Below are 24,816 nucleotides of genomic sequence, written 5' to 3' on the forward strand. Positions count from 1 at the left end.
TTGTAACTTTTTCATATTCCGTGAAGAAATTTATTACAGAGGCATAGCTAGAGATTTCTTCAGAAAGGTAAGTACATTTGTATCTTGAAATTCCATAATAATATAATTAGTTTAATTTGATAGTTTTGAAATTATGCACTTTGTAACGAAGAATTTGAAATCCTTGAGTTAATGCAAGTTCTCCATTTAAGTGTGAGGCCAGCATTTTTTGGTAATATCTTTATGTGTAATATTCTGAGATAAAAATGTTATATCAGGAAAAACATTTGGTGAACAAATATGTTAAAAATAACACATAACTTTAAAGAGCTTGAAAGATACCACATTAGTTTGTCTTTCCCATTTTTATGTGCATGTAGGGTTGCTCACCAGGGAACATTCTTATGCTCTGGTCTGCCAAGTGACTGTTCAGACATTGACTCTCAGACAACAAGTCTTAGCTCTCAAAAGACACCTCTGGCTTTAATCTAGATCTTGTCTTGCCTATTTTCAAAACAGTACATCTCATACTAGTGAGGTGTCTGTGGACAAAAAGCTATGCCTAGTTTAGGCTAGCATTTCACCAGCCTAGGCTGAATGTGAATCAATTATACTTCTACCATTAACCAAGTATCTGTCAAATTGATTAGACTGACTTCCTAGCATTTGAATATTTGACAGAAATGTCTGTCTTCTAAATTCTGTGCAAAGTTATTACAACATTATATATTGCAAGAAATAATTCCCATATTAACTCTATGATACTGAAACAGAGATAAAGCAAACTTCTGAGTTCAGGTCAAACGTGGTTTTAATTCCACTTTATTCTGCCAGTTTTTGTGGACCTGTCCTATTGAAATACATCAAACAATGATACAAATATATTCTTAAGCTTTGCTTTTTGAATTATATATGCAAAGAACTAGGAAAAGATGCCTAGCCCACTTTACTATGCAGTTTCATATTTTGGGTGTGAAAACTTGTTTGTATTTAAATAATGTTTAGGGCAGAAGCATTTGAAAATAAACCAGATAATGTGTTATAAAATAGGTAGAGCTGACTAATGCCAGTCTTCATATTCAAATCCATCTCTGACCAACCTGGAATTCCTTTCTTACCCCTTTTTAAAACTCTTACGTCAGTACTAAGATATAGTTAAATTTGAACTGAATGAATAAACAGCTCTTTTTATTAAAAATAATAACATGAATGCTTAATAAATACTGATTTTGTAGTTTCATATTGTATGTTTTCTACTGCAACAGATTAAATTGCTAGTGTAATGTTAAAATGATTAAAGTAATTTTGTAAATGTTAAACTGGAGACACCTATAGCAGGTCATCAATCAGAGTCCAAATCCATTTCCTTCCAGGATTTAGAGGCATTTCTTTTGTATTGTTCAAGTTCCTAAAACAGAAACATACATACATATTAATCTAATCTCCTCATGACTAAAAGTTGTAAGATACATACATTAGCTGCTTGAACATTTAAAGCATTTACAAACATTTTTCACTGTAGAAAAAATGTACTATATATATTTTTATCTTTAACAAAATTATACTAAAAGTGCTATAAATTTTGTCACATTCGTTCTCATATAGGGAGCTGGATTTTATTTATTTATTTATACCTAGATACTTTCTAGGGAAGAAGAAATTTTGTCTTAGACATTCAGTTTGAGAAACCAGACTCCCTATGAACATGCAGAAATGTAACACTACATGTGTTTTAAAAACAGAAACCGGAATTATCCAACAGAAACTACTGTTTCACACACACGAAGTCAGAGCCTTTCAAGAAGCAAAATGGATTGGTAGTTCCTTAAGATTACAGAAAAGAAACTAGAAGAGCAAAAGAAGAAAGCCTACCTTTTTTTTTTTTTTTTAAGCGCAGAACTGAAATGAACTTCTCTATATGTCACCAGTGTGACATATAAACTTAGAGAGCTACTAGTGGACCTCAGAAACCCCTGCAGAACACAGGCTTGTCCAGAAAGCAGTAGGCAGAAATATATTTTAGAGGAATGTAATGGATGTTTAGGAAATTGTCATACCATATCTATTCAATCTATAGTACTGGATATTTGTGGAAATGTTATTCATCATTGTTTGAGGTTATTCAGGAAGTGTATTATTCATGACAGACAATGATGCCATGCTTTTACTTCTGTTTTGTTTTGGTTTTCAATTAGTAGTTAAAATATTCTTTCAGGTGCTACTGTTTAGTAGATTGAAAAGTTAGCATCTCTATGTAAAAATAAAATGCAAGCCCAATGTGGTAATTAAAATTATGCATCTTCTAGATAGTAATTGGATTATTAAAAGCAAACAGAGGCTCAAGTTGTGGAGGTATACAGAAAGCTAACTAGGTATGAAAGATGAAGCAGTCTACATTGTGCTATACTTGACATCAGCTGAGTACTACCGAGGTAGACAAATTACCTCATTTTAGTCAAAAGTGCTACTGGGAATTTTGAAGCCTATAATAAAAGTTTCTAGTAATGTTACCAAATAACAATTTCATCTTCTGAATTTTATGTAGTGGTGCATACTGTCAGAAATTATTTCTGAAGATTTTTTCAGCAAAAATTAATTTAGAAAGCACTAAGATTGCTTTTCATTCATTTAAGAATATGAAGGCTTCCAGTGTATTTGCAGGAATATGATACTCTAATGAGGTACTGTTAGACTTAACCATGTACTGCTTGCAAGACAAAATAGTCATCATACCTTACTTAGATCAGGAAAAGAAGTGGACATAAACCAGTGATCAGTATAAATGTAGCAAAGACCTTTAAAAGTGGGCATGTGCTTTATATGATTGATATTCTGATTTTTAATAGAATGGACTTGACAGAGTAAGGGAGGTTTCACTGTAGGTATACAGATACCAGAACTGACAAAAATAACAAAATTCACACCGGGTGAATTTAATAGAAGTTTTAATTCTCAATCCGGAGCATAGAGGGAGGAAGAAGAAAATAAAGGGCAGAGCAACAAAGAAACAATCACCTAAAAATTGTATGGAGATAATAAATGGGATTTTCTCTCTCTCAGGAAATAACTTCAGCAACTTTGTTAGCAGTGCAAAATTTTCAGAAAGCACCACAGATTTATGAGCAGGAAGAGGATTTTTAACTAGTGCATATTCTTTATGATGCTTGCAGGAGTCTAGTTTTACAGTTGAGTAACTCATAGATGACTGACACAGAACATATTGTGTCTAGTCTAAATCTAGTAAGTTGCATTATTAAATACAGCTCTAGTACTTCTGAACTGTTCTCTCTCTAAGCCAGTCTTTACTCAGTTTTTTCACTCCCTCGTTATTAATATAAAGTAATTATGATCTTGGAACATGCTGAACTGTTGGAAACATGCCAACAGTTAGGAATAGAAAGAATACTGTGATGTTTTAGGGAGCACATGTAACCTGGTTTATGCTAAGTAAATAATTTCAATTCTAACATCTCAAAGGCTACAGGAAGGGGTAAAATTAGACAATGAAGTTTTACATATAAAGACAATGCTGCCTGGAGGTCAGTTGTGTCTACAGGTATTACCTAAATAATTAGCCTTACGGATTTGTCATCTGACTAAACTGTTTCAAGAAAGAGGCAGATAATTTAGCAGAATTTATTTTGCTGTAATTTTAGCTAGCTAGAAGGCAATTCAGTGTAAAGGCAATTCAAAATAATACAGAAATGCAAAGTGTCTAAAACCACAGTATACATTAAAACTGTATAGCTATTCCACTACACACAGAAGTACAGAACAAAAAGATAAGTATTTGTTTTGCACACATACCTAGGTAAGATGAGCATTTAAACAATGAGGAATGAAAGAAAAAAAAAGGGATGAAATGGAAGGATATTTACAAAAATAATCTTTAACAGTTTCAGTGATTCAAGAGAAAAAATGTTGTCAGGAGAGTACACTTTTTTAGTTTTCAGGCAAAACAAAGTAAAATAAATCCCCATCCGTCAGAAATGTAATGGAAAAATCTCTCAAATGCAGTTTAAAGATCACTCCAGAGACCCTTTTGAAAAAGGGTACCTTCCTGCTCATAAAGTCCTATACTACAAACACAAGCAGAATTCTGGAATATACTATAACTATACAATCAGCTAAGAGATCCTCTCCCCAAACTGAAAGAAGATCCTACAAAAGAATGTATCTCAAAGTATGCCAAATGTTCACACTAGCATTATGCTTCCTTTGTTTTCCGGGTACCAAGTGTATGGGGCACAGATCAGATTTACAAAGCATTAACTACTGTAATTTAAATATACTTACAATATAAACATTATTAGTGCTAGCAACTTGTCCTAGATGTCTCAACACTGGTATAAAGCAGATTTTAATTTTTTTTTTTAACCTTAATGCTTCTGTATTTCTGTGTTTCTATAACTTCTTCATCTGTCAAATGGAGCAGATCACACCTAATCTCATAAAGGGATTGGGAAGAAAGACTTAACTGATGTTTGTGAGGCACTCAGATAAGATAACAGTACCACACATTCTCAGTGAAAAAAAATTAATACTTTTGTGCTCATTGAAGTGTCTGAATGGCAGGTTGAGAAATAAGGTACACAAAGAATAAGGATGATGAAAAGAAATACTGAACAATTGAATTGAGACATCAGCAAAATAGTATATGATCATGTAATTAAAGACAATACTATAATGTCTACAAACAAGGAGTAAAAATTAAGATCGTAGGAAAAGCCTTAATTGTTGCATTTCCTCAGTTCTGAGGGACTGATATGACTTTTAACTTTATTTTTATTTTTCATGCAGTTACTTACTGAAAGTGCCCTCAATCTGGAACGTGGTGAAAATAACGAAGTACTGAAGCAGGGATTAAAAATCTTAAACACTTAAACTTCAGTAAGAGATTTAACAGTGCTCTAATAACGCTCTTTAAGTCAGTTTAAAAAAACCATAAAATAAATCTTTTGTACCCATTTGGACATGCTTTCTTGTGAAAACAAGAAAGCTTATTCTTGGCAGCTGAGTAAACATCCTAAATAACTTTTTCTCCTCAGTATGAAGACTAGCACTTCTCCCCCTCTGGAGAAAGATGCTACTGCTCTGCTACCCATGTTAAGGTGCCTGTTGCACTTCTCTGCCCAGTAACACTAATCTGACCAAGGAGGTTCATTGCACAACATGCAATCCTCTCTTTTGTTGAATGAGATTGAAATTGTCTCCTGAAGTTCTGCAATATGGTCATGTCAGCAAAGTATGCTGAAAAAAATATGGCTCTCTTTCTGTTGGCCAACACAGTCCCCACCTCAAACAGACAACTGTGGATCTGACACTGAATTGACTTTTAGTTGTGAGTGACATGGTTAATTAGGTTGCTTGTGCTTTAGGGGAAATAGGACTATGCTTCCTTGTGAGATGTTATAGAACTTTCCCTTCTTCTGTTCATGACTTGCTAAAGTCTTAACAGTTACAGCCCCGTTCATTGAGATCTGCTTCCATTACTTCTTGTTAGCTGACACCAAACTACACCAGGCATCTACTTTTTCTTTCTTTTTTTTTTTTTTTGAGTATACTTTATGGCATTAGGCTTCAGCTAAAACTGGCACCAAGCCCTAAAGAAATACCTCTGTGTAACAAGGACCAAGTAATTGTGGACTTTGGCATTGTGCGACACTGACTTCCTAAGCACCTGACTGGGAGGCTAACTGATTCTTTGAGCTCAAGGTTAGCTTCATCATTTGCTTCAAGGAATGAAGCTGCAGTCAAATGTCCAGATGAAGAAGGTCTGTCGTGGTTTAACTCCAGCCAGCAACTAAGTACCACGCAGCCGCTCACTCACTTCCCCCATCCAGTGGGATGGGGGAGGAACTCGGGGAAAAAAAAGGTAAAACTTCTGGGTTGAGATAAGAACGATTTAATAGAGCAGAAAAGAAGAAATTATAATGATAATGATAACACTAATAAAATGACAACAGTAGTAATAAAAGGATTGGAATGTACAAATGATGCACAGGGCAATAGCTCACCACCTGCCGACCGACACCCCGCCAGTCCCCGAGCAGCGATTCCCTGCCTCCCCCCCTTCCCAGTTCCTAAACTAGATGGGACGTCACATGGTATGGAATACACCGTTGGATAGTTTGGGTCAGGTGCCTTGGTTGTGTCCTGTGCCAACTTCTTGTGCCCTGGCTGGCCATGAGAAGCTGAAAAATCCTTGACTATAGTCTAAACAATACTGAGCAACAACTGAAAACATCAGTGTTATCAACATTCTTTGCATGCTGAACTCAAAACATAGCACTGTACCAGCTACTAGGAAGACAGTTAACTCTATCCCAGCTGAAACCAGGACAAGGTCCAAGACCTATTTTTAAGTATTAGCAGTACAAAGCATAACTTGATAGCTAAGTCCTGAAACAAACAAAAACCTCTGAGAAGACATCTTAAGAGTACTTGCCTCTGTGGTAGAGAGCATTTCTAAAGGAAACAGAGAAGACACCTCCATGTACCATCTCACTGTCACAAACACTTAGAAGGAACGAAGGAACAAGACTTTCACGCACTCATAGGTGCTCACAGATGCAGGTGGCATATGTGCAGCTCTATCAACAATATTGTTTTAAAAGATCTCACTCTTATTCAAGTTACGTGTGTACCTAAAATGAAATTAAGTTGACCTTAAAGCATCACAAGTCAAAAAGCTAGCAGAGAATGGAGAAATTGATGACAAGTTTACCATGTTGTTTATGTTATACATGGACTGTATGAAGAGTTAACAGCAAGCTTTACGTTTAAGGCCTAATAAATATGCAAAATGAATGTTTTTCTTCAATCTTGAAAGCCCTGCAGAGAGCACAAAATTCCAGTAATTCCTGGAGAGAATCTGCTAGTTAAGATATACATTAAAAACGTAAATTCCAAAAAGGTCCCCTGGTGCTGTATTCTCTCTCTCGGAGCTTAACTCCAGAGAATGAAAAAGCAGTAAACAATTGCAACAGCACTATCTGATATAAACCTACAGAGTGTTATGTCTGTAGGGTAAGAACAAGGAAAAGAATTCAGAAAAGACATAGTTGAGAAAGAGAGATATGCTCTTGAACAAAGGTACGGTGAGGAAAAGGTAGCCTCAGACAGCTTTCCAGAGCAAAAAGGTCTAAAAATAGAGTGGTACATCTCATAGTTAACTCTGAAAATATTAAGGAGGCAAAATAATATGGTCTAAAAGAAAACACTTTTGTGGCAGAATGCTGATGAGCTGGAGTCTTAACTTCTACAGCCAAAAAGCATCTCAAATACTAGCTGACAGTACATGGGAATGTAAGCCAGTTACTTTCTTGTTTCTGTACATTTTTTTTTAAACTGTTTTCTAATTTTATACTTGAGAATTTAACCTTTTACTCTGCTAGAGCGTACAAACCCTAGCTGCAGAGAAACCCTTTAATCAGGGTTACAAAGTTGGAATTGATTTACTAGATTGCCAGTTATCTATAAATCTATTACAGTATTATTGAGCAGTTCTGATGAAGACTCAGTCAGGTATGCTAGTTCTTCTATCAGACTCAGTGACAGGGGCTGCATTTTGCTTCAGTTGCTATGTTTTTGTGTTTATTTTGCCTTTAAAGCTTATCTTTGAGATAAACAAGCAAACTGGTTATCACCTAGAGTCCAAAGTGACATATTAATTAACTGAAAGTAACCAAGGGAAATAGTAACATTCACTTCAGTGATTTTAAAATATATGCTGCTGTTATATGAAACTTTCATTTTGCATTATGTCCCATTAGCAACATGTTGCATATTGAACATCTTAATATACTGCTCCTCCTACGCAATAGATATCATGAGCTCTATAAAGAATGTTAGACTTACTTACAATGCATTTAAAATCTTCCTTTAAAAATAGGATTTTTGTGCCACTTTTTGTATAACTGGGAAATCCAAAGACACTTCAAGAATCACTGCAACTACAGAGTTCTTTTCTTTTAGATGTATATTGCTATCTTGGTGCATTCCAAATTGAATGAAAATCTTGGAGTATAAAACATTTTAATAATGTGCAAATAATCTTGTAAAAATTGAACTTCATGATAGAGAAGTTTAGGAAATAGCTCTAGATAACAAAAGTAATTTTCTCTTTAATGCTCAAATTACTTGTAGTAGTCCCAACTAAAAGAAGCTACTGGTTTGCAATGTCCTTGAACTGATTAAGATTCTAAAAGCCTGTCTCTTTTGTTTAAAACCAAAAAATTAATACTTTCTTGTATGATTTAATCAACACATACCAGTATCTTCTTTTGCAAGACATAAGTATTATCTAAAAATAACAAACCTAGTACACCATAAAGTTATTTTGAGATATATAGATACACTGGGTATGAGATTACATTATAAATTCCAAAAGCAATGTGCTTTACAAATTTTAATGATTTCTAAGACTGCTCTTGATGTTACCAAAATTCAGAACTGATGCCTACATTAACAGGATATTACAGGTAACATGCAAGTTCAAAGACTGCAGGGGATTCTCGAAATTGCTTTATTCTTTTACATTATTAATGTATTTCTTTGGATCAGGTAACTATGGGTTTACTGCCTTATGCAATCTAACTAAACTCTACAAAAACTTGACAGAGACAGCAGTAATAATCTAATCCTTTGGCTTTCTTTTACAAGCATGCAAAAAGATGAAATTTGCTATGGTATTTTAGGGTTAGTTGAGATTAACTGCAGTGCGATTCAATAAAACTCCCTTTCATCTTAAGAGCGGGGGTCTGTAAAAGCATGTGAGCTCTAGATTGGTACAATCCATCATCTTAAAGCACTCCTAGAAAAACCTCCTTTAACCACAGTAACTTGGTCCACAAAGAAGTTAAATGGTGTACAAATAGCCCACATACATATAAGCTGTGAGAGTAGTGGAACATTTTTCAGTCATTCTAGCAAACAATTTTCTGTGTGTGAAACAGATGAATCTATACGAAATAGAGTTTCCAAACTCAGTATGTGATAATTCTTCCAAACAAAGAAAAATACACAAATCTTGGATTGATTTTAACAGACCCATACCTATGATATCAATGAAGACTGTATACAGTATTTCTACTCACGTGATGTTATACACTGATATCTATAAGGCAATGTTCTGAACTTCATCTAGTTTGCCATAGATTTTTTCTGTAAAATTAATTCACCACAACATAGGGAAATGCAGAAACACTTCAAAATTAGTAAGAAAAAATAAAAGGCCCTTTCCCCACTAAAGGTCTTTCCTGGAATTCAGAGGTAAGCCAAATATCACTCTGTAGAATAACTCTGTTCACTCTAAGATAAAAAGTACATAGCCTGCAAACTCAAGGCAGAAATATTATCATCTCAGTACCTTTCCAGTTTAAATAGTTTTGAAGTAGAAGGACAAAAATAGAAAAAGTAAACAGCCCCCACCCCAAACCTTGATACCACTTCCTAGACTTTCTGCTAGTCAACACCCATATGAGAGTACAGGGTGCAGAAGTGAAAAAATTACTGCCAAGAAAGCTTCACAGCTTTGCTTCAGTATTATTTTAGTGAATAATTCTGGAAAAGAAAGGGAAAATTTGGATTATTCATTTCTAAAGAAACCACAGAGCCCAAACTTTGAGACCTAACAATGCTCTACTAGCTAGAAGTGTACCAATGGAAAAAAAACACCCAACCAACTACTAGGCTGAAAATGGAAGTTGAAGTTATTTAAAAGCAAAACTATGAGCGTATTCTACAATTAATTCAGCAATGCTGGTTGTTCTGGAATACCTGACTGCGAACAGCAGTTGGAGAACTACCACACACCTGGTTTTTCTGAGCTCTCATGATATCGACTTCATACTCGACGTATTGTAAATCCTGTGCAGGGTCCTTGGTATCTTGTAAATCACAGAAACTCTAAAAGAAAAATGACAAAACCCCAAGTAATAAATTTTATCTTCTGTTCTTTTAACAAGAAAATGCCACACTGCAGATCTAATGGAAGTATTTGCTTTTAATACAAATTTATTAAAATCTTGCATTTATGGAAGAATTCTGTGCTATAGGACACAGATTAGATTAAAACCCCCAAATCTTAACATTGGTAAAATGATCAGAAAGTAATAGTGCAGTTAGATCTTAAAGGAAAGAAAATATTCTCATTTTGTAGTTGTTTATTATTCTCTCCTCAAAATGAAAATATCCTTTCTGGCCCATGACATTTGGGCATAGTTAAGGTTACTCTTGCTAGAGCATTTAATACTTAAGACTAGAATTCAGTTCTGGTTACCAGAAACGTTACTTCAATAGCTGAGAAATTGATTACTATCTTTTTGCCAAATACCTGCATTTTCATTTACTAACCTTGAAGGAACTATAACTTTAATTCCAAAGAAGCAAATACACTAATAGAAAGAAACACTATCAAATAAAGAACTTTTTTTAAAATGTTGTCCTGCAGTTTTTGCCTTACTCATAACAAACAGAAAGTAGCAAGAAGGCAATCATACAAATGATAGAATAAAATAAAGCAGAATTAGACTTAATATTAGATGAGGTGATGGAAAAAGAAATTTACAATGCATAAAAATAGCTTTAAAGTTTAAAGCATATTTTGGAACCAAAACAAAAGACTGAGAATCTACTTGGAAAATCTTTAAATCTTCTTTAGACTGATACCTTAGAACACTGATGGAGCTTGCAAGATGAGAAATGCATTCATTTCTCCAGCTGCTTCAGGAGGAGTACAGCAGTTATTGGGTGGGTGGTGGTGCAATGTTTGTTTATTGTGTTTTAAAAAGGCTATGAGGAAAATTAACATGAAAAATAACAGCTCTGTATAGTTTCTGAAAAGTAAAGTTTAGTCTTTATCATGTTGGGGCATACTGTACTGAGAACGGCATCTTAGTGATAATTTATTCTGGTCACAAACCACCTGAAATAATTTGCAGGCTTTGATATGTAGCAGTCAAGTGAGCAGGAAAGAATGAATTCAGATTCCTTCTCACCAAGAATGGAGATCCATAGACTGAAAATTAGAAAAAGCCCAGTTTGTGAACCATAATTTGAGAGACAGTTTCACAGCCCTGACTGACCTCCTCGCCTGCCCAGGTAAGCTGTAGAGCAGGAAATGGACAGGGTTAGAGAACTGTGATACAGTCTAGTACACAAGGAGAAAGCAGCAGCCTGTATTTTCTCAGGTCAAATAGAAAAGAGTTTTGATTTCCTAACAACAGCAATTACTTTTACTGAAAAGAAGTATTTGGGGGTTTGCCTCTTGGGACCAGAAACTTCTGAAATATGTGCAAGATTTATCACTACATAAGCGCCAAGGGATTCTAACTACCTTGCAAATCCAAACACTTCCCAGAGCAAAATGACAGATTTTGGCAAGGAACTCTAACACACTTGCCTCATTCAAAGCCTCATGCTCTAGGAGAACAAGGACCAGCAGCTTGCTGCAGCCAGGAAGAGCTCTCTTCTTGGAACATCATTGTCATTTGGTTTAGATATTAGGGGACATGTGACCTTGTAAAATTCCAAAAACACTGAGTATAGCTTGTGTCTCAATATAATGAAAGGCAATGGTATAACTTTGGAAAAACAGAAGGTTACATCAGTACTTCCATTATTACTAAATCTAGGAAGGTGACTGAAGATGTAGAAACTAATGATCAAAGCACTACTACATACAAATCTGTATCTTTTAAAAATTTATGAATTAAAAAGGTTAGAAGAAACAAACTGCTAAGTGAGACTGAAATTCCAGTCGCTGGGCTTTAAAGAAAAAAAATTAGTAGTGATACTACTACTATTCTGTTTGAAAAGAAGCTGTGCAGCAGACATGTAAATACTGACCTTGGGAGGAAATGTTTTCTCAAATACTTTTTTCCACAGTTCCAAAGGTGTGTTTGCACGCATCTTTCCGATATCACTATCGGAGGCAGGTGGTGGTCCTAAGGATTACAGCACAGCACAAAGTGATACAAGTATGTTGTCATAACAACATAAATTATCAAATAATTTTGGATAATGACCTATCTAATTTAATATTTTATCTTCTACAGTGACAAGCTGCCACAAGTTTGAAAAAACATTGATCTCCTACCATGAAACGATCTGAGTGGTACTGTACATTATATTTTCTTTCAGATTTAAGCTTGTTGGTACTTTACTATTTGAAGTAGTCCCAATACTTTATTAAACTGACAAACCTGCACAAGTAATTCTCAATAATATAAATACTGAATGATAATTTTAAACTTTCTAAGCCATTTCCTTCAATAATCTGTTAAAACTGCTGCTGATGTGCTATAATTTATTTTTTATTTGCTTAATTTTTTTTTCTCGTTTTTAAAAACAATTAAGCAATAAACACAATGAACAGGAAATGACCTAACCTATTTGGCTCAGTGAATCCAGGCCTGCTGGTATAAATAGAGGTTTGCTGTGATCCACCGATACAGACTTGCTAAACAGAAAAAAAGAAAATGTATCAAGTGAGCATTTAGCAATCAATGAAAAATTACATTATTCTAGCAAAGACTAGACTCTTACTGGGCTTTGCATACAAATAAATGCAAATAAAAATCTACTCATTACTAGTGGTAACCATGTTTCTAATCCATCAGTTTTGGAATCAAAACCAAGGAGTTATCACTGTCCTGTGCAGAGATAGGCAGCTGAGACACAGGAGTCGAAGTCCATGAACAGGAATCTTTCAGAGATCACATTTAAGAACAAAAATGTTTTCATGATTAGAATATTTTTATTAGGTACTTTTAGACTCTGGGCAAGATATTTAATAGTTAGACAATAATTACGTTACCTTTTATCATAGCCAAATACCAAATGATTAATAAGAACACGGGCTTTCAGCAGGAGAGCCTCAGATTTACTGGTAAACTAAATGAATCAGAAAACAAAATATACATTATGATCTTCCATCACAGAAATATTACATTATGTCATCCACATAAAGGATTTCAGATAGAGCCTGGCTAATTCCTGACTTCAATAAATTTGGTATGTGTTCACTGAATTTACTAGAATAAAAATCTCACCCTCCTTTTCAAAAGCATGAATGTACTTGTCACTGAATATATAGATCAAGAAAGATTAAATGAAAAACAGTATAAAGAATAAAGAATAAATTTTAAAATATTAATTCAAAACTTTTGAAGTATGCATATTGAGACACAAATCTTTTGCCTAAGACTAATGACTTATTAAGATTTTAGACTACATTAAAAATTATCCAGAATACCATAAACATTTAGAAATGTAATGAATCACTATAACATTGTTCACACATCACAAAAGCAGCTTGACAGTGGCAGAACTGGTACAGATTTATCAGAAAGCAGCTCCCAGAGCATCTTCTCAAACAGCATGCTTATTCCTGTCTTTTGTATCCTATATTTGTATCCTATATCCAGATTCACGTCTTTGAGAAAGAAGTCAGACCCCTACTGTGGGAAATGTAAGTTTCTCCCACTCATTTCAATGGAAATCAGGATTGAGCAGCCGAAGTTTTAGGCTCCTAGTTTTTAATTTTTAATGACAATTAATGCTTAAATACATAAAAAAATTATTAAATTAAGACAGTTGTATTCTCAGTTAACAAAAGATGAAATCATGTGTCAAAGTACAAAAGCTGTACAATTTTACATGGATACAAATGGACATGCTGTGATTATAACAATTTAAAGCAAACATAAATTGTCTGGTAATCAAAATAAGCCACTATTAAATATTGTTTATTACATAAATGATGGTTGATACAATTGGAACCATCTTCTGATGTAGAGAGAGCCCAAGAGGCAGCTTTTTTGGATTGTGAACTTGAGCATGCATGTTTCTGCCTTTACTCAAGAAGGTGATCTGCCAAACACAAAACCAATTTATATAGCCACATAAATACTTCATTGTCCTCGTGGTTGGCAGTTCCTACTCATTACTGTAAAAAAATCCCTGCCTTTACTCTTCCACACTCGAAGTGTGATAATCTGGTATGCTTAACTGCTGTGAAGATGAGCCCTTGGTTCTAAGTTTTTAAATCTGCCAAAGCCAGGTCACTAGATGTAAGTTCGTGCTTCTACCAAAAAGGCCAGTTCTCTATCTATCTAGGGTGATCAGTTTTGCCCATCCTCCTTTCTTGTACCAAAAAACTTTTGCCAGATGTGCAGTAAACTCAATATGGGAACTGAGTTGCCTAACAGATAACTACTTTTATTTAGTTTTTGCTGATACTGGGAATTATGTAGTTTGTTCACAAGGTATATCCATCCATCCCCTGCCAATACCTGTAACCTGTTTGACAGATTAGCCCACCCATGAAGAAAGCTACTGTAAAACCAATCAAATCCTGTTTTCTCTAGGAGTTTTACATTTCTATTTTTAAATTTTTTTTTGTAACACAAATCTTGCTCATCTTCTCTATCCTTAGTTAGAAAGTGAATATACACACCACTAATGATGCTCCATAATAATGTGAAACAAATCGAAGTGTCTTGCTTATTATTTTCCTCATTTCAGAGTCAAACTCCTGAAAAAGTTGATATCGGAACATATACATAAGAAACAAACACCAAAATATTACAGCTAGAACTTTTCATTTTTTTGTATAAACTGCAATGCACTTAGGCTACAATATATGAGGCTTTCAGCTGTCAGCATAATTATATCTTAAGACAGAATCAGTAACAGCCTACTCTGAAAAGAAATGTCACAATTTCCCTTTGTTTCTTTTTTACAGAGGGAGCCTAATTCAGGCAGTATGTTACTCCAGAAAAAGTTTCTTAATTGGGAATGTGTATTCAATTTTCAATTAATTTGTTTCATTTTGATTTAGATTTTTAGAAGTAGAAATACTGCCTACTAGAAGAATAAGGATTTTTTCTTTTTGTGAAAATCGTTAACTTTCAGTAAAAGTTTGGGTATATGCTCTCTAAACTGTAATACCTGCAAGATTTGAAAGATGCATAAAAATACCATTTCATCAATGTTTCTTTAATATAAGATCATACAGACAGCCTTCTCTGAATAAAGTGGGTGAAAACCTGGTCCCAATGAAGCCTGCAGGAGTCTGTCCATAGACCCCAAAGGAATTAGGCTGTTATTCTCTGCTTATTACATGAAAGTCACTGATTTTTAAAGAGGTCATGGCTCAGCATAAAGCCTCAGTGTGACAGAAGGCACAGTACCTTATTAATAAAGAATTAAGTAACTCAAAGAGTCAGCCAACTATCAATGCACTATGTAGTCACCCAGAGAAGCACAGACTGTCAGCACGGCAGCTAAAAACCAAACATACTGTTCTAGTTTCTCATGATCAAGTGCTGCTTATAAATTGAGTACGCATTTGTTTGGATTTTTAACCTCCTGGGAGAGAATCCAGCAGTACTCTGACATTTCTTTCCTCTCCCCTCTAAAAGACGCAATTACTCGCTTGTCTCTAAAAAGTTTGGTACTTAAAAAAAAGTTCCAGACTGAAATGATAGTTTACTGTTCATGCTGCCACAACTACCAAAAAATCTGACCAGCTGACTTGAGACATGCCCCTCTTTCACTGCCATAAACTTACAGCTCCTGTCAGAAGGAACACATGGAGCTGAATTTCTCTCATTATAAAAAAAAGTCATCAACATGATGTTTTCTTGCTTCCCTCTTTGGTCTGCAGCAACTTGTATCTCAACATTTTCCAAATACATCTCAAAAATCATCAGTTTGAGAGTGTTTTGTGAAGGAATGACAGTATGCCTTCCATAATGCTGTTGGATGGAAAGATATTTTTTGTGGTAGAAGGCTGACTGGCTGTACTTTTCTTCAAATGATTACTACTATATTACCAAGATTTAATATATAGAATCTTTACCAGGAATCTTTTAATTATTAAAAAAAAATTAATTATTACTTACATGAAAAATATCATATTTGCTTCCAATTATCACCAAGGGTATTGGAAAAGGGTCAACTAACTCATAATCCTATTAAACAAATATATGACAGTTAAGCAGTGTAAACAAACTGTAGCAGATTCCAACTGTTAAAACAACTGAAAGGGGTTAAAATTAATTCACAGAAGACAAGCTCTATTTTTTGCAAAACCTTAAGTTAGATGAATAAACTTTAATGCAATATCCATACCATATTCTACAATTTTCTAATTTTTTTCATAAATGGTCAGGAAATAATCCCTCTGAGCAGTCAGAACACTTACTGGCAGTAAAGGGCTCTTACACTACATACTCCAGCTCCAACATTAGATGGGAAGGGAAAAGAGGAAAAACCTCATATATTCACAGAACTGCCAGATTGAATTAGTTGAACTGGCTTTTTGACACATTTCCCATCCTTGCATCATACCCAAAGTAATACAAACGCTCAAGAAAATTAAGCTGAATGATTTGCTTGTGTCACGTTTGTCCTCCCCATATCACATTTTCCAAACTCTTAAAAAAGATTTAATGTGATTTTCAAGTGTTTGATACCAGCAGAAAGAGGAAATGTCCCCTAACAACCATGAAAATGTAAATGTTAAATAGCTAACTTCCAATAAAAGTTTTAATAAGTAGATTACAATAATTCTCAAGTTATCTGGAAGGTTTTCCTGTAGTCCATATGAAATGAGAGAATCCCCTTGTGTTCATGCAAGCATTTAGTCAAGCTGCTTTGGTTGCAGCAGTGTGGAAAAGAGATGTGTTGTAGCAGAGGTTGACGTAACTGTTCCCTTCTAGAACCAGTTGTTTCACATACAGGTTAAATGACAGTCACTATATTAGCAAGGAGCTGCACATTCTGCAAATCCTCTACTTTGAGAGGAAAAATAATGGCTTCACTCATACACTGTCAAGGCAAAAGCTTTGAGCAAAACTATCATAACTTAAAGTTGGGTGTATGGTATACAGAAGTGGGGAAAAAAATCAGCTTTAGTTTCTTAACTAAGAAAAAATTAATTCAGGATAACATCAGGAACATTAAAATGGCATGCTGAGCCCTATTTGTCTTTTGACTATGGAATTAATTTTCGACTATGGACTACTTTAGGTGCATCCAGCCTTTGTTAAACAAGGTCTGCAATTGATATACTAATGCTTTATCATCACAGCCAATAATTCTTTATCCAGGCCAATGGAATATGTCCAATCCTTAAAAAAACCCCTCTAACAACCTCATCAATTCCTGTTTATCACAAAAGTATGTTTAGTGATAAAAAGGCAAAGAAAAATCTGAGTAAACTGTCATTTATTTTGACTAAAAAAGATAGTATTTTCTCCCACAAAATTGACATAATTTTTTCTTGAAAAATGATGAAAGTAAAAAGAGAACCAAGGAGTAACATACATTTTTGTTTGCATCCTTTCTGTTTTTGATAATGAAGACTGAATAGAAATTCTAGTTTAGAAGGTACAATTGTGTTCCCTACAGGGCAAGTACAAGTCTTCTCTTCTTAACAGTTAAGAAGAGAATTCTATTCTTTTTACTTATTGAAAAAAGCTTGCAGTTTTCCAATATATAAGCCCCTATATGTAAACTTGACACTGTGGTCATGATTTATGGCCGAGTGTGCTTGTAGGCATTTTCTTTTTGTGAATTACCTTCTCTAAAAGTAAAAAACAAAATCATAATCCAGCAGATCTCAAACCCTACACTCTAAATTTACCAAGTGTTGCATATGTTGCTTTCTCATAAATTTTAAGTTACTTTTAAATTTTTGAGCTATATAAGCATTTGCTGTATTGCAGCATTTTATAGAAGTTACAGTAACTAGATTTATGTGCCAAGTCTTTGAATTGTTGAATACTTATTTATGCATTATATACACACAACATTTGCAGAGGTTTAATGCACAATGACTTTTCATTTCTATTGCGCATAATCTAGTTTAGCTTTTCCAGAGATTTAGTTAGCAATTATGTTTAAAGGACTGATGTTAACATTTCTGAAACTTTATAATTTAATTAGTTGTCAGATTATCAAAAGGCATTGAGTTTGTGATAGACATTTAAATAAATGCAAAGTATATAGTCATGTTGATGGCTGTTATAACTATATTCTTTGCTTAAATTTGTACCTTCAGCTAGTCTCTTGCTAGATGACTTTTGTACATTCTAGTTTTCATCTTCATTTTAAAAAGATGGGGGGGGGGGGAGGAAGCAAACTGCTACTCTAAAACTATTTCTTTTGATTGGTGTAACATGCCATAACAATCACATTAGATATCTAACAAAAAGATATAAGAAACCTTCTTTCCTTGTTTCTGCTCTTATTGAATTTTTATTAAATTGCTATAATTTTCCAGTGAACAGGTTCATCTACATCAAATGGATTTTCAGTCATGCATAAAAATCCAAAAGAGTTGTTTATGATTTTCAAAAGCATTATCTTTAACTGTATAAAGGCCTGTGACATCTGGAGAAAATATTAGAAGTAACTTACTGGATGATCCCTCTGCAAATTGTTCCACATCCTCTGTTTAATTTCAGTAGCTACTTTGGGATTTGTCTTTTCTAGTTTGGTTAAAATTTTGTTCACGTGGTTCCTGGTGACCTGCAGAAGTTTCTCCATAGTAGTCCAGAGTTCGTTAGGTTTGGACAGATCCAATACAAGAACTACAGCAAATGACCTATTAAAAAGGCATTATTTGGTCAAATCTTTAATGCATGAGACAATCAACATTTTCATATATAACCACACCTGTAATACAAATGCAAAAAGCAACAAGTGTGAAAATACAAATGCTAAGATAGAATTAAATGTGACAGCAAAAGAAGATGGCTTTTAAGGATACTCTGAGTTCTGAAGAAAACTTTCCCTTGTCTCTTGTTCAGAACTATTACTTTAGCAACTTTCCATCAGAGGTTTTGGGGGGACTGTATATATCAAACTTTGTTTCTGGAGACTTTGTTTCAAAGCAGTAAAGTATGCAAATATCCTGAGACCATTTAGCTCCTTCTTCCTGTATGACTGGGCACTTCTACTGTTACGTATCACTGCCATCTTATAACTCTACAATCCTAGATGAAGCAGTGTTAGCAAATGGTTAGGATCTTTCTTAACCATTAATGTATTAGAAAGTTCTATACTTCCATTATTCTTTTGTAATATGAAATGGAAAAAAACTGGTTAGAGGCAATATTCTGTGCCACGGACTGCACCAGTTAGCTGGAACCTAAAATGGGTGTATGAGAAAGTCTTGTGAAAGATAAACGGAAGAAGTCAGAGTACTCAAGACATACTTAGCAATTACCAGGCTTTTAAAGGTGGATTATGACGAGAAATGCTTTAATATAAACTCCTCTCCTTCTGAAACCCTGCCTCCCCAAACTCTAACTCCATTAAAGTGCAACTGTAAAGAAGAACACTGCAATTGCAGCCATTTGAATGGATGCAATCATCCCTTCATATTCCATCCTGACTTGAAAAAGGGGATTCCAGAACAGAGTGTATTAGAAAGACTACAAAGCAAAGTGAATGTCCAATTTAATTTTAAAATCCTGTGGGGAAAAAATCTGGTGAAAAGTCTCTTCGTGAAACTAGATATAGTTCATGGAACTTTTAAATAAGCAAAATGCTTGACTACAGACAGATGAGAAAACCAGTGAAAATCACTTAAGCTGAAATGGTAGAATTTTTGACTAGCATGTTAAAATACTGTCTTATGAACAGAAGCGGTCTTACAGAACAATGTTGCTACCCATTAAAGAATCTTAAGACCATCCACATCAGAAGATTCCTTATCAGTAAAAAGAGAAGAAAAGACTGATGGAGGTAGAGCTTAGTTAAGTTCATTTAGACAACAGTGAAAAATGATAGTATATTTCCACCCCCCACCCAAGCTCTTCTAGAAACAAAAAGCTTCACATGCCAAAAGTGGGGTTTTTATTCCTTCTGTCTTAGTCTCTCACTAAATAATGGCATTATCTCAATAGTCAAAACAGCAGCAAATGTACATGATAAAAACTGTATACCTCCTTCTTTTTTTTTCCACAGAATTTAAAACTCACTACCAAAGAAATAAAGCAATGCATCATAATACAAAATTTATCTTTTGATCCATTTGTCTCCTTCCGCTTTCAAATCCATCTTTCTTAACCAGAAAAAACATTAAATGCACCCCCCCCATCACCTTCTCATTTCTTCTTCCTAGCTATTCCATCACTTTTACAGATTTTTCTCACTACATTCTCTGAATTCTCTCTGAATTCCTGTTTCCTTTTGTCTTCAAATAATTTCAATAGTTTTAGTGCCTCTCAGAAATATCATCTCTCTTGTAATGATCTTCTTATCAGATGGTCACTTCACTTCCCAAAAATCCAGAGATTTCTTTGGTCACAATTTTTTGCCTTGTTTTTCACCCTAAAATACCACCCTTCACAGAGATAGCATCTGCATTTGCATACAGAAGTAGGAAGCAAGATTTTATTTTTTGTATGCCCCCAAGTTGCTTTCTCTGCTCTTTCACTGAGCATAAAGATACTATGTCTTCTCTTTTTTCTGTATTTCTTGTTCTATCTACTTAAGGCCAACCTATTTCCTTCATGTTATCACTTTCTCTTGTTGTTGGAGATTGCTAAGAACTTGGCTTAATAGGAGAGAACCATGAAAAGAAAGGTCAAAGCAAAGTATCAGTGGTATTACAACAATTTTTAGAAAAAATCATAAATGTTCTAACTTACATTTTGAAAGAGTTTTCCACATTAAAAGGTCTAGAGATTTACTTACATTTGGAGGAAAGCTGAAATTAACTTTGGAATTCTAATATTAATCACTTACCTTATGTTGTTGCTACTGATTGGTATTCGAATTAGTTCCAGTAATGAGGTTCCACCACCTAGTTCCCAAAAATGAGCTATATCTTTAGGCTGTGAAAGAGTTTCTTTATGTTAGAAATGTGTGCTTCCATGCAACACCAAGAGAAGATCTTCATCTGATAAACTGGCTTTTCATGCAAGTGACTCAGAACAAGAACATATATTATTACACTAGTATTTTCTGAAAAACAAACCGAATAATAAACTCCTGATGTTCAAGAAATCCCATACACCACTTACAAAAGACTCCTGGCATGCCTATGACTGTCTTGATAAATTACTACAGTAAAGTAAAAAAGTCAGGAAGCATGATTAATGATAACCATAAAAAAAATCAGGTTCTCTTCCCTTTCTTTTTGTTTATTGCAGCTCAAGACTACTGCTTTTTAAGAAGTTTGCAACTGGAAAAATAATAACTCTCTAACTTCGCATTTAGTTTCTGGGAAAAGTTTTAAGTGATTTTTATCGTTCAGAGTCAGATTTTCCACTCCCTGCTTCAGTAATAGAAACAGCAGTTACCTGCAGCAATAGTTATTGCTGCTGGGCAGTGTTGTGCTGTGCTGTGATGGGAATGGGTTCAATATTTCCATTAACATAATCTGCAGTGCAAAATTTTGCAATACGGACAAGTAACCCAAAAATTTAATTATGATTTAACATTCTCCAAGATGACTGCTTCTCTCACAAAACTGGTTGTAAAGTATTTTCATCAGTTTCTACTCATTTTGTGTATTAAAGGCATGCATACAATGTTACAATAGGAAAATAAAAGCACTCAAACACAACAAACTAGGTAGTTTTTATAAATTAATCTGATTGCTTTGTGTTACACTTTGGTCTCTGATCTACTGTGTTTTAGTGAGAAGTAAAAACATATTACAGATTAAAATACAAAATTAAGCTAGCAAATTTAAATAGAATTATATTAAAACCCCCTTTTTGTTTCACAAACAATAAACTAAAAAAACCTAAGATTCTTATACATAAAACACATATGTTATTTTTATGTGTGTGTGTGTATATAAAGATATGGTAGACTATACTTTCTGAATACTCACTGTATTGTGTCTCCTTGCCCTTCTTCCAAAAGTATATTCCAAGGCTAATGTTGGCTTTGAAATCTCTTCCCTATGCAAGGAAAAATAACTTCATTTTGTCAAGATCCCCTAAATAAAGCAAGCTAATTCTACAGTTATTAAATTATATTTATCAGTCTGTTCAGAATTTGACTTAGTAACAGCAGCCCAGAGAGGACGCTTTAAGGCAACAGATCTCACTTGCTGAAGACAGAAGTAGCAGCACCAACCTGAATAGATGGCCATTTAAGCTGTCTAATACTGGAGAAGGACTGAAGGGGTCAGATGACAGGTAGTAATAAAGAGAAACAGTTAAGTTTATCCCTAAGTGATCAACTGGTCACAGAATACAACATCTGTATACATTTATTATGAATTATCACACAATATAACTATTGATATAAAATTCTAATCCACAGTTGAAAACTACTTTTAAAAATTTAACACATACCTCTCAAGACACCTCAGTATAATAGTGGTCTTTCCCTGGAAATTAAAAACAAAAAAGAACCCTAGTGTACTGTCATTAAAGCATAAAAGTTGTATCACTAAATGAAACTCACTCACTTAACATTCCCATAATAAAGTACTGGAAAAGCATAAACTCAGGTAATTGTCTGTAGCCTTATAGTGGAAACTTAACGGCCAACTTTCTGTCAGAATCAAGTTACACTATCATTATTATAATTATAAACTAATAGAGATAACAAATACAGTAATAGGAATAGTGGGCTTAAAATCAAACATTAGTGATCAACTTGGCCAACTCTGTTAAACTGCTTAACAGTTTTCAATTATTAATAATACATTTATGTAGTGTTTTGTTTCCACTGGAATTAATTATTACCAATGAGATGGAAATAAAAAGAATGCTTAAAATACAAATAAACATACATAAAAGAATGTCTTTACACTGTTGAAATTCAGACGCTGAGTAACATACCACACTGAAGGGGTTAGCACTTCTACAGTTTACTCTGGTGTCCTTTCCCATCTCAAAAAAAAGTGAATTTCAGGTAAATCTGAAAAGTCACTGTATTTTCTCTAAAAAGGTATTACAAAAGTGCTGATTAAGAGGTTGCACATATACCAATCCTTCTAAAATAAAACCTGTATTCTTAAAAATATGACTCACTTGGTCAAAAAGGCAAATATTTCCTTATTTACTTTACAAATGAATGCTAACAGAAGAAAAATATGAAATTACTAATGACCAAACTTATGGGACAATAAGGCTTGCGGAATCATAAGTTTGCAATCACTGGTAAGGCACGTTCAAATAGGTCTGAATACAGACACAATTCATAGCAGGATGTCAAGGCCTCTATCTACAACAAAACTGGTATCAGTACACTCAAATTGAATTGTTACCAGTTAAACCTTTACAAGGGGAAATTTGACATGTCAAACAATTAGAGAGTAGAATTATTTACGGCAGTTACTTTTACAAAAATTAATGAAGCCAAACCTCAAAGAATTAGCATATCAGTGATAACAATGGTTGAAGTTTTGACTCTCCAAATCATAAACTTGAACTTCTGAATTGTAATAAAGTCTCATTGGTCCACACTCTGTGGAATGCCCAATCTCTGTAGAATCAGAACATGACATATTTTGTCTTTAGAATAATTAAGTGGACCTTAGTATCTGAAAATATCAGCTATTTTCCCTGCCACAAACTATGTTTGAAAAGCACAGAATTGAACAGTATTTAGCATTACCCCATTTTTGTTGCCCATAAATAATATTGATTTTTCCCAAACTTCCACACGCTTGCCATTGTCATCGGGGTTTTCTCTCTTCTCCACTTCAGCTATAGCAAGATCCCATAGAGTATCACTAGTTGGAAAAAACAAAGAAAGGTCATTAGAGAAAAACAATGGATGCTAGGCCATAATTCCTGCAAATATCTAAATGGATAAATGAAGGGTATTGCGGTTTATTATTGTTATCTGTTTTATTATTGTTTCACATCACATGCCTTCTGCTTGTCGAAGTACTTCTAACAAAACCAGGATAAGTAAAATTCCTCAGGTAACTGCAACAGCCGTTTGTGACACGCACTGAGTAAATACCAGCTGTGTGGTGGGAGGTTTTCTTTTGAGTACGTTTAAGACGCCTTTAAAAGGTTTTCTAACGATTACGGCTTTCCACAGCACCCTGCAGCTCAGGCTGGCAGTCTCTGGAGTGGGGAGCTCCCGGCCGCCGCCACCGGAGTACCCGGTAACGGGTCAGTGGACTCGGGAGGGCTCCGAACCTGTCCTCGGTGTCCCGGGGAAGATACTGCTCGGGGAAACGAGGGCTTCCCCTTTTCAGGCTCCCCCATGGCCACCTGCGGGGTGGTGGGTTAGGCCTCCCCCTTTTCTGCGGGGTCCCTGACAGGAGCAACCGGCTCCTTGCTCCAAGGGCCAGGCGTGCCCCCATCCTGCCCGCGGCCCCGCTCGCTTTCAGGGACAGAGGCCGAAACGGCCCCTTCTACGCCTGCCTGCCTGCCTCCTCCAGGCTGTCCTCCCCGGGCACCGGCTCCTTCCCCACACGGCAGCGGGGGCGAACTCCCCGCACGGAAGCCGGGCAGGGCCCCCCGTTACCTGGCCTTGGGCATCGTTCCTCGGGGCCCGGGCCTGGCTCCCCGTCGCCATGGGAACCGCGCAGGGCACGCTGGGAGGTGTAGTTCCGCCGGCAGAGGGGACGGAAGGGGACGGAGGCCGCTTCCCAGCGGGGCCGTGCCGGGGCCTCTCCCCGCCTTCCGGCCCGCCGCTGGGCTCGCCTCAGCCCTCCTCGCCGCCGCGGCGCTGTTCGCCGGCAGCCGCCGCGGCGCAGGGGCGCCCCCTCGTAGCCGGCAGCGACGCGGCGGGCGGGAGTTTTTCTTTGCCGATTGCCCGCCCTACGGCGGGCTCAGCCGCCTCGGGGGTCGCAGCCGCCGCCGCCCCTGAGGTGAGTTAAAGGCCCGCGGC

General features: G+C 35.5%; 1 protein-coding gene across 2 annotated transcripts; it reads right to left on the reverse strand.

Annotated features, from left to right (window-relative positions):
• Positions 1 to 772: 772 nt before the first annotated feature.
• DYNC2LI1 (dynein cytoplasmic 2 light intermediate chain 1) lies at positions 773 to 24,613 on the reverse strand. Of its 2 annotated transcripts, none has more exons than XM_049833840.1 (13): positions 24,451 to 24,613; positions 23,584 to 23,701; positions 22,314 to 22,348; positions 21,845 to 21,914; positions 20,749 to 20,837; positions 18,412 to 18,598; positions 15,891 to 15,959; positions 14,441 to 14,518; positions 12,800 to 12,876; positions 12,372 to 12,442; positions 11,830 to 11,927; positions 9,796 to 9,888; positions 773 to 1,387 (listed from the first exon to the last, which is right to left on the reverse strand). In XM_049833840.1, the coding sequence occupies exons 1-13, from the start codon at positions 24,462 to 24,464 to the stop codon at positions 1,322 to 1,324; spliced, it is 1,065 nt and encodes a 354-aa protein (XP_049689797.1). In that variant the 5' UTR covers positions 24,465 to 24,613; the 3' UTR covers positions 773 to 1,321. The 2 variants fall into 2 exon arrangements, with proteins under 2 accessions (XP_049689797.1, XP_049689798.1); XM_049833841.1 differs by lacking the exon at positions 24,451 to 24,613 and adding an exon at positions 22,806 to 22,906 and having other exon boundaries at positions 23,584 to 23,692.
• Positions 24,614 to 24,816: the final 203 nt, after the last annotated feature.

The sequence above is a fragment of the Accipiter gentilis genome, chromosome 30 (genome assembly GCF_929443795.1).
Source record: "Accipiter gentilis chromosome 30, bAccGen1.1, whole genome shotgun sequence".
NCBI lineage: Eukaryota > Metazoa > Chordata > Aves > Accipitriformes > Accipitridae > Astur > Astur gentilis.

What these genes read in the sequence shown, in the direction of transcription:
- DYNC2LI1 (XM_049833840.1), bottom strand. An exon ending in ATTTGCAGAGGGATCATCCA is followed by an intron (nt 15,960 to 18,411) that starts GTAAGTTACTTC and finishes TTTGTTTAATAG; the next exon opens with GATTATGAGTTAGTTGACCC. An exon ending in AGAAAACATTTCCTCCCAAG is followed by an intron (nt 9,889 to 11,829) that starts GTCAGTATTTAC and finishes TTTTTCTTTTAG; the next exon opens with AGTTTCTGTGATTTACAAGA.